This window comes from Pseudopodoces humilis, chromosome 4 (genome assembly GCF_049639895.1).
Source record: "Pseudopodoces humilis isolate 2021_Gansu_Grassland_sample_001 chromosome 4, ASM4963989v1, whole genome shotgun sequence".
NCBI lineage: Eukaryota > Metazoa > Chordata > Aves > Passeriformes > Paridae > Pseudopodoces > Pseudopodoces humilis.
Window position 1 is genome coordinate 65,097,234 of NC_142203.1, and position 12,371 is coordinate 65,109,604.

Genomic DNA, 12,371 nt, shown 5'->3' on the forward strand with positions numbered 1-12,371 from the left:
ATAAAGGAACCAGATATGTTTGGCTACATAGTAAGTGACAATACAAACATTAGATCTCTGCTGCTTAGGTCATCATCATGCTAACCCTCTCTGCTTTGCTAGATTTAATTACAATCAGGGATTATTAAGCCTTGCAGAGTCATCCCTTCAGAGCTGCAAGCTCTTTCTTCAAATCATGGGCTTTCTTCTGGTGCTTGAACACTCCTGCCTTTTCATGTGCTGTGGGGTTACTTTTCCCCATGTAAACCAAAGCTTAAAAAAGATCGCAGATCATGAAGATCTTGATCCTGTGAAAACTTGGCCAAGGGAAATCCCAAGGAGTTCTCCTCTGAGACATTTCAGTGCTCAGGTTCTGCATCTGGCCACCCACTCAGCATTCCTTCTCCCTGTGGAGCCCCCAGGGCACACTGTGCTGCTTCCATCCTGGGATGCATCAGGAAATCACAACCTTCACCAGCATCAGCTCTCCTACTGCTGCTGCTGACATACACAAATAAGCCTGTCTCATCCTAATTATAAAGTTATGGCTGTGTTTTGATTATATTTTATCTAACAGCCTGGTGCTCCTATGGCAGAGAATCAGGATGATCAGACCCACAACCCTGTCAAAGGGTAGGCATGAAGTAGTATGATTAAGACAGACTATTTAAAGTGGACATTGACCAGGCAGGCATGAAAAGCAGGGAATCTATTTGTCTTATTTAATCACTGACAGAGCTGATGACAGGGAGCAAGTTGCACATTTTATCTAGAAAAAGGAGCTAACAGGACAGCTTGACAACTTTCAATGAAGCCTGGTCTCCTGATGGTCTCCTGGGTTTGCCCATCACCCAGCTATCTCACCACACTCTTTCCCTCCAGTGCAGGTAGCTCTTCTGCTTTCCAACAGAAAGGGGCAGTTTCTACTCCCAGGTATATGCTTGTGGCTCTTGCCACATTTCACAGCCCTACATATCAGTTAAACTTTAGTACAAGGTGTTTTCAAGTGCCGCAATATTCTTGGAAGAAAAAAAAAATAATTCTACTTTAATATTTTATGGTTGCTAGTAACAGGAATTAGAAGGCTGCAATCAGTAAAGATTGAAGGCTGTTGTAAGAAGGGCTATTCTGAGTTGGAGAAAAGGTCGCCAAAATTAGCTATTTCTGTCACTTTTCAGAAAGAGAATAGAATAGGGCAAGTATGAAGTGGTTCTTCCTTTGATATATCCTCCCAGCTTCTGGCAACTTGTCATTTAGCAATTTCCTGAGTCAGAGGCTGCATCCGTACAATTGTGTTTGATCTCCCTCAATGGATCTTTCTTCAAATTTGTCCATTTTTTAAAACCTATTTATAGTTTCGGCATCTGTAACTTGCTGTGACAGTTAGTTTCCACAACTTATTTACGTACTCCTCTGAAAAAAAAAAAAAAATCCAACGCAAACCCAAAGAAAAAAGTCTTATTTTCTTTGGCTCTTTATTTTCTTTCCATATTGAAAAAATACAGAATACTCATTAATCTCCATGCCACTCATTATTTAAAAACCTCTATCATACTTCCACCAAACTCTTTCTTTTCTAAGATTAAAGGTCCTGCTGTGGAAAAGCTTTGTGGAAGATGTTTCATTTTCTCTCCTGGATGTCAAAACTACTCTCCCTTTTTAATTCTGCAAATTTCTTTTGAAATAATGTGACCAGAATAGCAGCCAGTTTTCAAGACAGGGTGTATTGTGGGCTTCAGCAGAGACATTCTTCGTTCTTCCATTCCTAATAATTCTCTGCATTGTACTTAGGTTTCTGTATTTGTCTCTAAACAGTTTGCTGTTGCTTCCACAGAACTATCCATGACAACTCCAGGATGTTTCTCTGTCTGACAACATTAACTGTTTTTCCACAGCTGTGCATTGTTAGGCTTGTGCATTATTTTGCATTTGCTCCCTTGAAATTTCATGTCCCATTTTGTCTACAAAACTGAATGAGTTTTTTTGCTTGAGTCCTCATTCAGTGTAAAATCCATTTTCCCTAATCACAGTATAGTCAAAATTCCTGATGCTCATCCACAGGAATCATTGGTATGCAAGACTTGCACAGTGTACACATTTTCCATAAGCTTTATATAGATAATTTCTAAGTATCAGGTCAGCCTGGTCAAACTGGCAGCTTCCTGGGCCATATCCAAGATACTGAGTGCCTCTTTTCAGCCCAGTGCCTTTTCAGAAAGCCTAGGAACAGCTGCCCAGTGAGCATTCAGCAACACAGGGAGAGAGAGCAGTGTTTGTGAGGCATTTTATTGCATCTATCCTCCTAGACATTAATTTTAGGATGCAACGAGTCACTCACAGAAGGTCTTTCTGGGAATCTCTGTGACTAGGTTAAACAAAATATTTAAGTTTTTGACATTGTACAAATTGCATACTAGGCTCAGGTGCCTAAGAAAACATCACTATGAGGAAGTGGAGGGACCTGGAAGTTTATCTTCTTGTGCTACCTCCAGCCTGGCACTCCTGCTTGGAACTGGAAACCAAAAAGTAGGTTGCTCACATTAGTGCCAATATTGTGAAATCCTGTGGCTAGAAAGTATATGCATAAAATACTTATAGACCCCCTAACTAGCTATGGTGCAGTGTCATAGGGGCAAGAAGGGAATTACTGTAATACCATACACAGACATTAACATCTGCAGAAAGACAAAGCACAAAGCTCTGAAACATAAACCGATGTAGGAAGAAAATCCTGTCCCCTTGACCACAATTTTGGTGCTTCTGTGTTTTCCTAGGCACAGGCACTAGGGACCAAGAGGCTCTCACACCTCATCATAGGCTGTGACTCTTTCCAGTCCTCTCCTCCTGGATCAGCACCGTGGCACTGTTGGGAAGGAAACACAAGCAACACCATTTACCTGATAACAGCTGTTCCTGAGCCACAGTCGAACCTGAACTCCACATAGCCAGCCACCATGGTAATGGAGAGGAAGTCCTTGCTGTCTGTGTCATAGCTGTACAAAAGGACACCAGTCTCTAAATCTGGACGAAATGTCAGCTCAAACTCCATGAAGGAAAGGTAGTTCTGTGGTTCCAAGGGCCAGGGTGTGCTAGCAAATGATCTTAAGGATTCGTTGAACTGAGGTATGGTCAAGGTGAGTGCTGGAAATCCAGAAATCACAAGCAGGTCACTTGAGGCTCAGACATAAAGGATTGACCCTTACCAACCACTGTCTGTTCTTTGTGTTAAGTATTTAAGCTAATAATTAGCAAAACAGCCTGTTTGCTTTTTTTTAATCAAAATTAAAAGTATTTTTTAATCCCCCCCAATACTACTTATTCCCTTCCTTTTCCATGGATGTATTTGTACTGTAAAGCATTGTGTGCCTTTTCTTTAGTGATTCATAATAGTGCCTTTTAAAGTAGTAAACATGCACACAGTGTGTGGTGGCATGAAAATTCCACAGCATAGAAAATAATGCCACATGTACTTTAGTACTTGCATCTCTGATATTAGCAGGAAATTGACATTATGTCCTTTACATTTCAAAATATATAACTGACACTGGTTTCAGGAGAAAGGTGAGTATTTTTTTTTAGAATTAACATGCAGTCATGGAGTGGTACCTTTTTAAACTTCTGAACAGGAATTTCAAGGTGCTTAGGTACAGTTAGTTTAAACAAGGAAAGAGGTTTGAAAATCACAGATTACATAGGAGGTGGATGTAGCTCCAAAGCAGTAAGGGAAGGGTTTCAGTATGTGACTTCAAAAAGATGAAGTAACAAGTACTGTCTTCTGCCAGTGTAACTGTGTGAGACCCCCTTGGGTGTCTCTAAGTGGAAAATACATTGTACACTAAATAACACACACAAAGAAATAGAGGCATCCCAGCAACCACTTACCTTCCTCGCAATGATGACCTTTAAATCCAAGAGGACAAAGGCAAATGTAAGAATCTGCTTTGCTTGCAGTACAGGTGCCACTGTTGATGCAGGCTGCCTCATCACAGATGCCACTGCTACACTCACCTAAACACAAGAGTCAATTTACTGGAGAAGCTTGTCAAAGATTTATTTGACTATTGATCACTGCTACTAACCAACACAATTCAATTTGCTCTTCTGCCTAGATTTTTTCGCAATTCGTCAAATGGTGTGCAATTTAGACAAGGGAATTTGATTATTCATATATATTTTTTAATATCAGACCAGCAAGACACCTTATAAATAGCAAAAAGTAGCAAAAATCTTAAAAGCAAAACATTATAGATGTAACTTTCAATCACTCCCTGGAGTATTTATTGTCTGTTCTTCTTCCTGTTTTCTCGTAAGATAAATATTTCTCTAAATTGTTTACAAGCACCATGCCATATTTAATTTCAATTATCTTAAGTGCTTCTTTGCTCACCGTAAATTCATGCCATGCTGAGCATGGGAGGTGTTAATCATCATCAACTAATCTTGTTAGCCAAAATTACAACCCTCTTGTCCACACTAAAAAGGGATCCATATCATCAACATATGGGCTTTTTAAGAAGCATCTCTACTGTGCTGGCACATAAAATTAAGTAACAAGGAAGTTATTTCTTATTGCTGGATTTCAGCTGAACCTGTTGTAGAAAAAATAAATTCTCATTTGCTTCTTAAAACTGACATCTGTGAAGTCAGACTATGCAGCCATCAAATGTACATCTAATTGAAGTTCTTGTCAAATTTATTTTCTCATTTAGTTTCTGATCAAATAACTCTCTCTTTGTCAATAGTAAAAAACTGATTGTATAAAGTAAGAAAGACCAAGAAAGACTTTTGTGGTGTTCAATGGTAAGCACAGCATTTGGTGTGGCTTAGTGTTTTATAGCAAACTAAGAATTACACATTTATTTTGAGGGACATGGAATTATCACCTCTGAGATTACAAAGGTTTCATGAGGCAGATCTGATAATAAACAGTGAGGAGCAGTTTTGCAAGTTGAGGTGATTAAGAGAAGTCTTGAAAAACTATTGCTGTATTTTTTGTTTGAATACAGTACTCTGATTGTAAGGACAGTTTCAAGAGCAGGTCTCTGCACATCTTCAGTGAGGCACTGGTGTTTGTACAGTTTGAATTCCCATCCCAAAGCCAGAAAGAAAACCACAAACAAATATGCAGATATAAATAGCTGATGTGCTGGTCCATCCCAATCACTCTGCTCTCCACAATGGAAATCAATCTTTTCTAACTGAATCAGGACAGAAGCAGTAACAACTCGCAGGTCACCTGGTACAATTCCCTGATAGACCAGACTTGTCCCACACTGTGCATCTACAAATCTCCTGCCGGGACCAATTTTCATTGCATGGAAGGAAGGTCTGAGTACAGCAGCCATGAAAGAGAATTCCAGAGCTAACCTGAGGAGCACAGATAAAACATACCAGTCCCCTGGAAGGGAAAAAATGCTCCTTCTGCATGGAAGGGGACAGTTAAATCTGCCAAGCCCAGCCATGGGATCAAGGGTGCTGGCAGTGCTCACTGGGCTACTTTCTGGTCTGCACTGTAATAGCCACAAGTGAACCAAGGCAGGACAGCTATCTTGTCCCTCAGATCACTCATATACTCACCAATTATTGTGACAGAATAGCACTAGCTATTATTATTACTGACAGAATAGCACTAGCTATATTTTACAGGCAAGGAAACAGAGTCAAGACATGTGCAAACAAGACTCTCTATGCATCTAATGTGAAGATACAAACAGAAAACCAAGATAATGCTCATCTTTGCTGCATCTGCTCCATGTTGGCAGTATGTTCATACTGATCAGAGTTAAACAAAGTTTTTGAGAAAGAAAAAAGAACAAGGAAGACCACAGCAGTAGGACCAGTCATAGGACCCCCTGGTTTGAGATACAGATTGAACTAGAGCAGTCTTGGGATTTAAGGACAGGCTGCTCTCCCAATGTCCCAGTGACTTTTCACAGCCTTTGGGCCAGCATAGGTGACTGTGCTGAAGAGGCAAACTGCAAGTGTGGTGGCTGCATGTGCTTGGCTGCAATGGCAGATGAAGAAGGAGAGAAGCTGCAGCAGGAGTCCCAGATCCTGCCATGCCCACTCCAGTCCACATGTGGTGCCTCCTCTGTTGATCCCTCAGCTCAGGACCAGTGGCACCTCTGCTGTAGCCAGAAGAGAGAGCACAGAGATGGATGGACCCCTCCCCACCCTCTGTGAGCCATGTAGCACAGCACTCCTGATTCATGTAGTGTGCCGACAGAAAGGAAACTCCAAGTGACTGACTGGCAAAAGTAAATCCTAAACCCTAGCAGAGTTTACTTGCATTTTTTTTATTTTAAGTTGTACTTACATGACCTATTGTTTGCAAGTCTCTTCTGGTACAGTTTCATATAAATGTGTGCAGTCACACAAGGACAGTAAGGCTTTATCAGTCAGTTTCAAGTCACACATGGCAGAGCATAGCATTTATTTTCATTGATGCTGATTGTTAATGCAGTAGTATGTGGAGCATTCATGGATGGGAACGAAGCTAGCTGCATCCCAAAAGGCAATAGAGATTAGGGCTAGAGAAGTTCAGCAGGGCTTTCATCTGTCTAAATTCCATAGATTCTCACTCTATCATGAAATTACACTCTGCATCCAAAATCATACTCTTTGCAGCAACTGTTGCTTTAGCCAGTCTGTTCTACCCCTATACTGCACAGAAGTTTGGCCATGTTATCTAGAGAATACAGAGAAATTGTTAAGAAGTTTCTCATGAATCATTTCTTTCTTGGGACGTCAAATGCACAGATACAGAAGAGAAGAAAGATGGCTTTGTGGCTGAAGCATGGCTGGGGGAGTTTGGTGGCATGGATTCTATTTCTCACTGTTACCTCTTGCCTTCTGTCTTGCGTTTACTCTTATACTGTTTAGACTGGGAGATCATTAAAGCAAGTATTTTGTTGCCTTGCCTTTTTTCAAGTGCCCATTAAATGGATGAAATACATTAATAAATAAGACAAGACTAGTTAATTAGCTTCCCTAGTTCTCCATCTTTTACTCTGTGAAGGGAAAATAATGTTATTATAACACTTCATAAAGCTGCTGGAAGTGTTTATTCCGAGCTATTTTTAAATCATACCATGACTCTGGATAGCAAAATAAAGAATGGTACACAGGAAAGCCTATATGCTTCAGCAGTGATTGAGTGTAACACAGAAAGTCCTCTGTAATATCCACAGGACTGCTGTGGGTCTGAGAGATCCATGTATTACTTTGAACAAGTGCAGCAATGTCTCTAGGCAAAACACATTTTGTTGGGCCCATATTTTTTCAAATGCAAGCTCAGCATACATACCATTGATTTCTGATGACATGACTGTGTCAGTCAGGGGCATGAAGAGGTGCCCTGAGAGATGCTGGCAGAAACACTGGTGCAGTTGTAATGATATCTGCAACACAGATCTTACTGTTCGCTCATGAAAATGGGTTTGCTATTTATTGTGCACAGGAAGTGTGTCCACAAAGGGCTTGCTTGCACAATGTGAGGAACTGTCCTGCTACAGACCCAGCAAGAGCAATGAGCAAAGGAACAGAGGAAAACCAGGACAGAAACAGAGACTGCACCTTCCATCTCTCAAAGCAGGACCATCGCTCAATTTATTCCAACAGGATTAAAGGTAACCCCAGGTCACTGATAAAAGACCCCACACCATCACACTCACCAACGTCAGCACCACTGAGAGCTTTCCCTAATGGCCAGGGTCTCATATCGATTATCTTGCCATTGATGCTGAGTGACTGGACACAGCCCTGGAACCCGCGGTTGGTGCCGGTGGCCCTGACCAGCCAGTACACGCTGGGAGCACCACCAACGTAGAAGGGAGTCTGGAACGTGATTTTGCTGTATTGGCCCTGAAAGGGGAGCAGAGCACAGCACGCTGTGTTACAGATATAACCCAGGAGAACTCATTAAGCCACAGTGGTTTACAATCAATTTTTTTTCCTCTGCGAAGAACTGTGTCAGAGAATATGTAGGTTGTTCATTGGTAATTCTTTCCTGTTAGTCATTCCCCAAATCAGTCCACCATTTGAAATCAACCTTTTTCATCTGCATCCCATCACGATAACATGAACTAAAAACACAATAAAAAAGGCTAAAAATCACTGTTCTGAGGAGAGGGCGTAGTCTGTCTTTTGCTGCAATTTCTTCCTTTTCTTTTGCCAAAAAATGTTTGTCTTCTAAACCCTAAGCCCTGAGGGACAGACCAATGAAGTGTTGTCTTTCAGACAGAACCCAACAAGTGTTCAGTATTGAATAGTAATGAAATTAGAAAAAGAAGGTAAAAAAAAAAGAGAAAAGGCAAAAGCCAGTAAAATAACAATTTCAGCAGGGTTCTGCTGACTACCATTGCTAGATGTACTGCCTATCTCTTTAACAAATTTACAGAAACCTACATATACAAGTTTACTAAAACTGCTACAGTGCACAGGAAAGAACAAAAAACATTAAAAACCAACAGAACCATTTTGGACCACTGACCCAAACTCTAGGCTACTGTGGTCAACTGAGTCAAAATTCCTTCCACAAATTGATCAAAATATGATTTTTGCCTCTTACTCAACAGTTCTTTCAAAACCCCACGGACCTTTAGAAGAAAACATTTAAAATTCTCAGTTATGCAGGGCCAGCTTTTACCAACCTGTGCTTTTGACAGCACTGACCTCTAGTCTAAAATCTTTTAGGATTTTTCTCCCCCGCCCTGCCCTCACAGCATTTATAACAATAAATTCTATCACCATAGCCTGTATTTTGCCAGGCTAAATAAGCTGCAGTTACTGAGTCTGCAGGTGTTCCCTTGCACAGTACACTGTAGAAACTGTTCAAATCTCTCCTGATTCACATCTGCCCTATGCATGGCCTCATAGCATTGGTAACAGCAACACATGCCACGCTGAAATTCTTTCCTCTGTCATTTCCAGCTGATGAGAACTCAATGTACTGCAATTTTTTTCTCTTCAGTGCCTGCACATGAAAGTGGGAGGTAATAAGACATCTGAAGCTGCTTTCTTTCAGGGCTAGGGATGGCTTTCAAAGGAAAGACATCTGAAACAATTTGAAATTGCTTTTTCTTCTAGTGCCTTAATTTTGTTTTCTGGCCCAGCAACAGATGAGCAAGTCAAAGAATCTTCCTGTATTATATTTTATCTTGTCAGCTTTGTATGAACTTGCTGGTGTTAACATAAGTCAGGGCAGAATGTCTATCTCCATTATTATGCTTAAATCTTTTCCAGAATATGCATTTAATTACACCTCTGTGCACAAATTTTGTGTGGGTACATGCATATTATACATAAATATATACTTATATACACTATGCATCTATTTTTTATGTCTGAGGAAGCAGTGCAGGTCTCTGAGGCTTGAAAAAAAAAAAAAAAGCAATCAGGGACAGCAGCTGTACAATCTAGTAAACTTCTAACAGCCTGTATTTGAGAGCATACATAGAGCACAACAGGGAAACTGTGAGGGGATTCAGCCCTGAGATATTTATCTCTGTGATTTCTAGATGACATATTTGGAAGAGTAACTTGTACTCTGATCCTAGTTCACTAAATGTTCTAACACCAATAAATGAAACTGCACATTTTTAATCTGATCATCCTTCTGATGGCAAGAAAAGAAACTTCATCATAACTTTGAGGGACCCCAAGATCAAGCCACAGGGGCAGGATTACCAACCTGAGATTTTCCTGTCACTGGAGCATTGTTGTCCATCCTGAGCCAGCCATTCACCCCATCTCTGAACAATGTGACACTGTGCCAGTTCCCCAGCTTGATTTTGTTTTCACTCGTTATGATTCCAACTCCAGTGCCACAGTTGAACCTGGGAGCATGTGACAGAGAGGGAAAGGTGATAATCTTATATTAATCAAATAACCAAAAGTAGATTTTAGATTCCAAATACTCTTTTTGCACTCAGGAATCTTTCTGTTCCGCACTGCATATTAGCACAGGAAAATCAGACAACAAGTCTACATCAGATCTGTTCCAAGTTTCAAACTTCACTATCAGTCTTCATAATGTGGAGAAGATTTTGCATTCTCTGTCCACATTGAGTGCACTGCTAAGCTTGCCAATAGCTGAAACTGCTTCAAGATGGAGGGTATTACAATCTGAGTTCCTGCTATCACAGTAATTTCTCCTGGGAATTTTTCTAGCTCCCTGGTGAAAGGCAGTGCTACATTAATAACTCTGCTAGTCTATTTGAAACTCAGCACTGATTGACAGGAAGGCCTCCAGGAGCTGAATGTGCACAAATGTACCATTTTCCCTGACTATAATGCAGTGCAGGTGAAGAAACACAACTAAGACACATTATCCATTTTGTTACTCCCCACTTTCAAAGGACTCACCCTCCTAAGTAAGGAGATCCTGGAAATACTCTTTCACTTGCTTCATATCTATCAGACTGCAAGAAACACTCTCCAACTTCATTTAGAAAAATCTAAACAAGGAATCATCAACACAAGGGATATAAGATGAAGTTCCTGTCTCCTTGCTGGCATTACATCCCTTTTTGCTACATTATCTGCAAGTCTTTTTCTGTGAAATAAAAACACTGACTCAATATGCTATCAATATACCAACAGCTTAGCAAATACAGTGGCTCACTGGCATTTCTGGTAATATAGCTAAGAGCCCCAGACAAATGCCTTAAAGAAAACTGATCATTTTGCCTTTACACTGAGGCCTGAATAAAAGAGCTCAACAGGGCACGTGTTCACACACTAAAGAAGGAAGAGAGAGAAAAGTACTGAAGAACTCTTGAATGAAATTATACTGTCCATTTGGTGCACTGTATGGGGCAGAAGTCAAAGACACTGGAGATATTCATCACTTATAGCAGTCCCAGGAGGCAGAAATTGCCCCTTCTCTTTGCATTAGATTTAGGATGGAGGTTTTACCTGAACTGGAGGCTACGTCGGATAATTGCCAGTGACATAAAATCACCACGGCCATGTTCATTTTCTCCACAGTACAGCAGCAAACCGTCTTCAGATTCAGCCTGCAATCATTGCGTCAACACGAAAAATCAAAGCCTTACAATTACAGATAAAAGCAAGCAGCAGTGGGGGGCTTTTCTCCAGAAAAGAGTAATCATTTTTCAGAATGAGTTTTTAACTTGCAGAATCAGAAATTGTTTGATCAGTTTTGAATCCTGCATTTGAAAAACCTAGCAAATCACTGCCTTAATGGTTAAACAATTGAAGACCATCTCTAAAAATATGACACTATCAGACCTGAAAAAAAAGCCTGGAAGTATTAAAGACTGTCAGATGTATCCCATACAAGATTCCTGAGTAAAGGGTCTAGCAAGAATGTCCTAGCAAACCTGGTAAGTGTAGACACAACAGATTCACTGTGCACAAACACACACACCCTACTTCACACGTTCCATGAGACTGACACTCCTCAAGCCAAACAACCTGTGCTGGCAGCATTTCTCCATATGCTTGTAGCAGCTCACACAGTGGCATTTTGCAGCCATCCTGCTTTTTAAAATGACAAATTGCAAGAGGAATGTAAGATCACCACTGAGGCAACTGATTGCTGCTTTAGTAGCAGTCTCCTTCCCAGACTGAGGCTGGTCAGTCTGCTTTATGTGGGGGTGGGATGCATCCAAGAGCTTGGCCACCCTCCCTAGAGGCAGCCCTATATGTTCTGTCCATAATGAACAGACATCACCAACACAAGCCATGCATGGGATGTATCCCCACTTTAAACCTGCATTTTAACTACCATGGTATCCTGAATGCATTAGTAGCCCATGTTCCAGACTTCAGCAGGGAGGAAATAATGTCCATCCTTAAATCCTGCAGGGAGGGGATGGAATACTACATATAGGGCAGTGTTTTGCTCTGTATGACAGGATCATAATCCTTTGTCCACAAAAATACTGCATACTACTTTCCAATCATAATTCACAAAAATTCTGTGTGTTCTTCAGCCTGTAGCTCCTCCATGTGACTATAACCTTGCCAATGTACATCGCTGCTAGTCCACAATTACTAGCCCCAGGGATTCTCTCATGCAGTGCATACCAACAATGGACGAAAACCCTTCAGCTGCCTACAAACTTCATTTACATTCACTGAGGGTTAAGCCAGACCTTTGCAGATGAAGGTTTATGCAGAGGTTCACCACAATTACAGTGAAGCTTACAGAAGCTAAGTTACTGTTCTATTGTTCACCGCATCAGAGTAAGTAAATAAAATTTAAAACTCCAAGTGTGAGAATTGCTTAAACTTACCTTGAATTCAAGGGTAATTTGAAATGTCTGATAGGACTTTTTCAGCGGTTCAAAGGTGATGTATGAGTAGCCAGAGAACTGAGGATACTGGATGCTAATGTCTGAAAAGCAAAGAGGGAAGCATGTTAT

At 40.8% G+C, this 12,371-nt stretch overlaps 1 protein-coding gene across 3 annotated transcripts in view; it reads right to left on the reverse strand.

Annotated features, from left to right (window-relative positions):
• EGFLAM (EGF like, fibronectin type III and laminin G domains) overlaps positions 1-12,371 on the reverse strand; it is a 72,873-nt gene that overhangs the window by 16,176 nt on the left and 44,326 nt on the right. For all 3 annotated transcript variants that reach the window (XM_088054338.1, XM_014257019.2, XM_088054337.1), the window contains exons 10-15: positions 12,243-12,343; positions 10,897-10,997; positions 9,671-9,815; positions 7,653-7,842; positions 3,862-3,987; positions 2,877-3,120 (exon numbers count right to left, since the gene is read on the reverse strand). In XM_088054338.1, the coding sequence (XP_087910464.1) occupies positions 2,877-3,120; positions 3,862-3,987; positions 7,653-7,842; positions 9,671-9,815; positions 10,897-10,997; positions 12,243-12,343 (907 nt within the window). The remainder of the gene's footprint in view (positions 1-2,876; positions 3,121-3,861; positions 3,988-7,652; positions 7,843-9,670; positions 9,816-10,896; positions 10,998-12,242; positions 12,344-12,371) is intronic.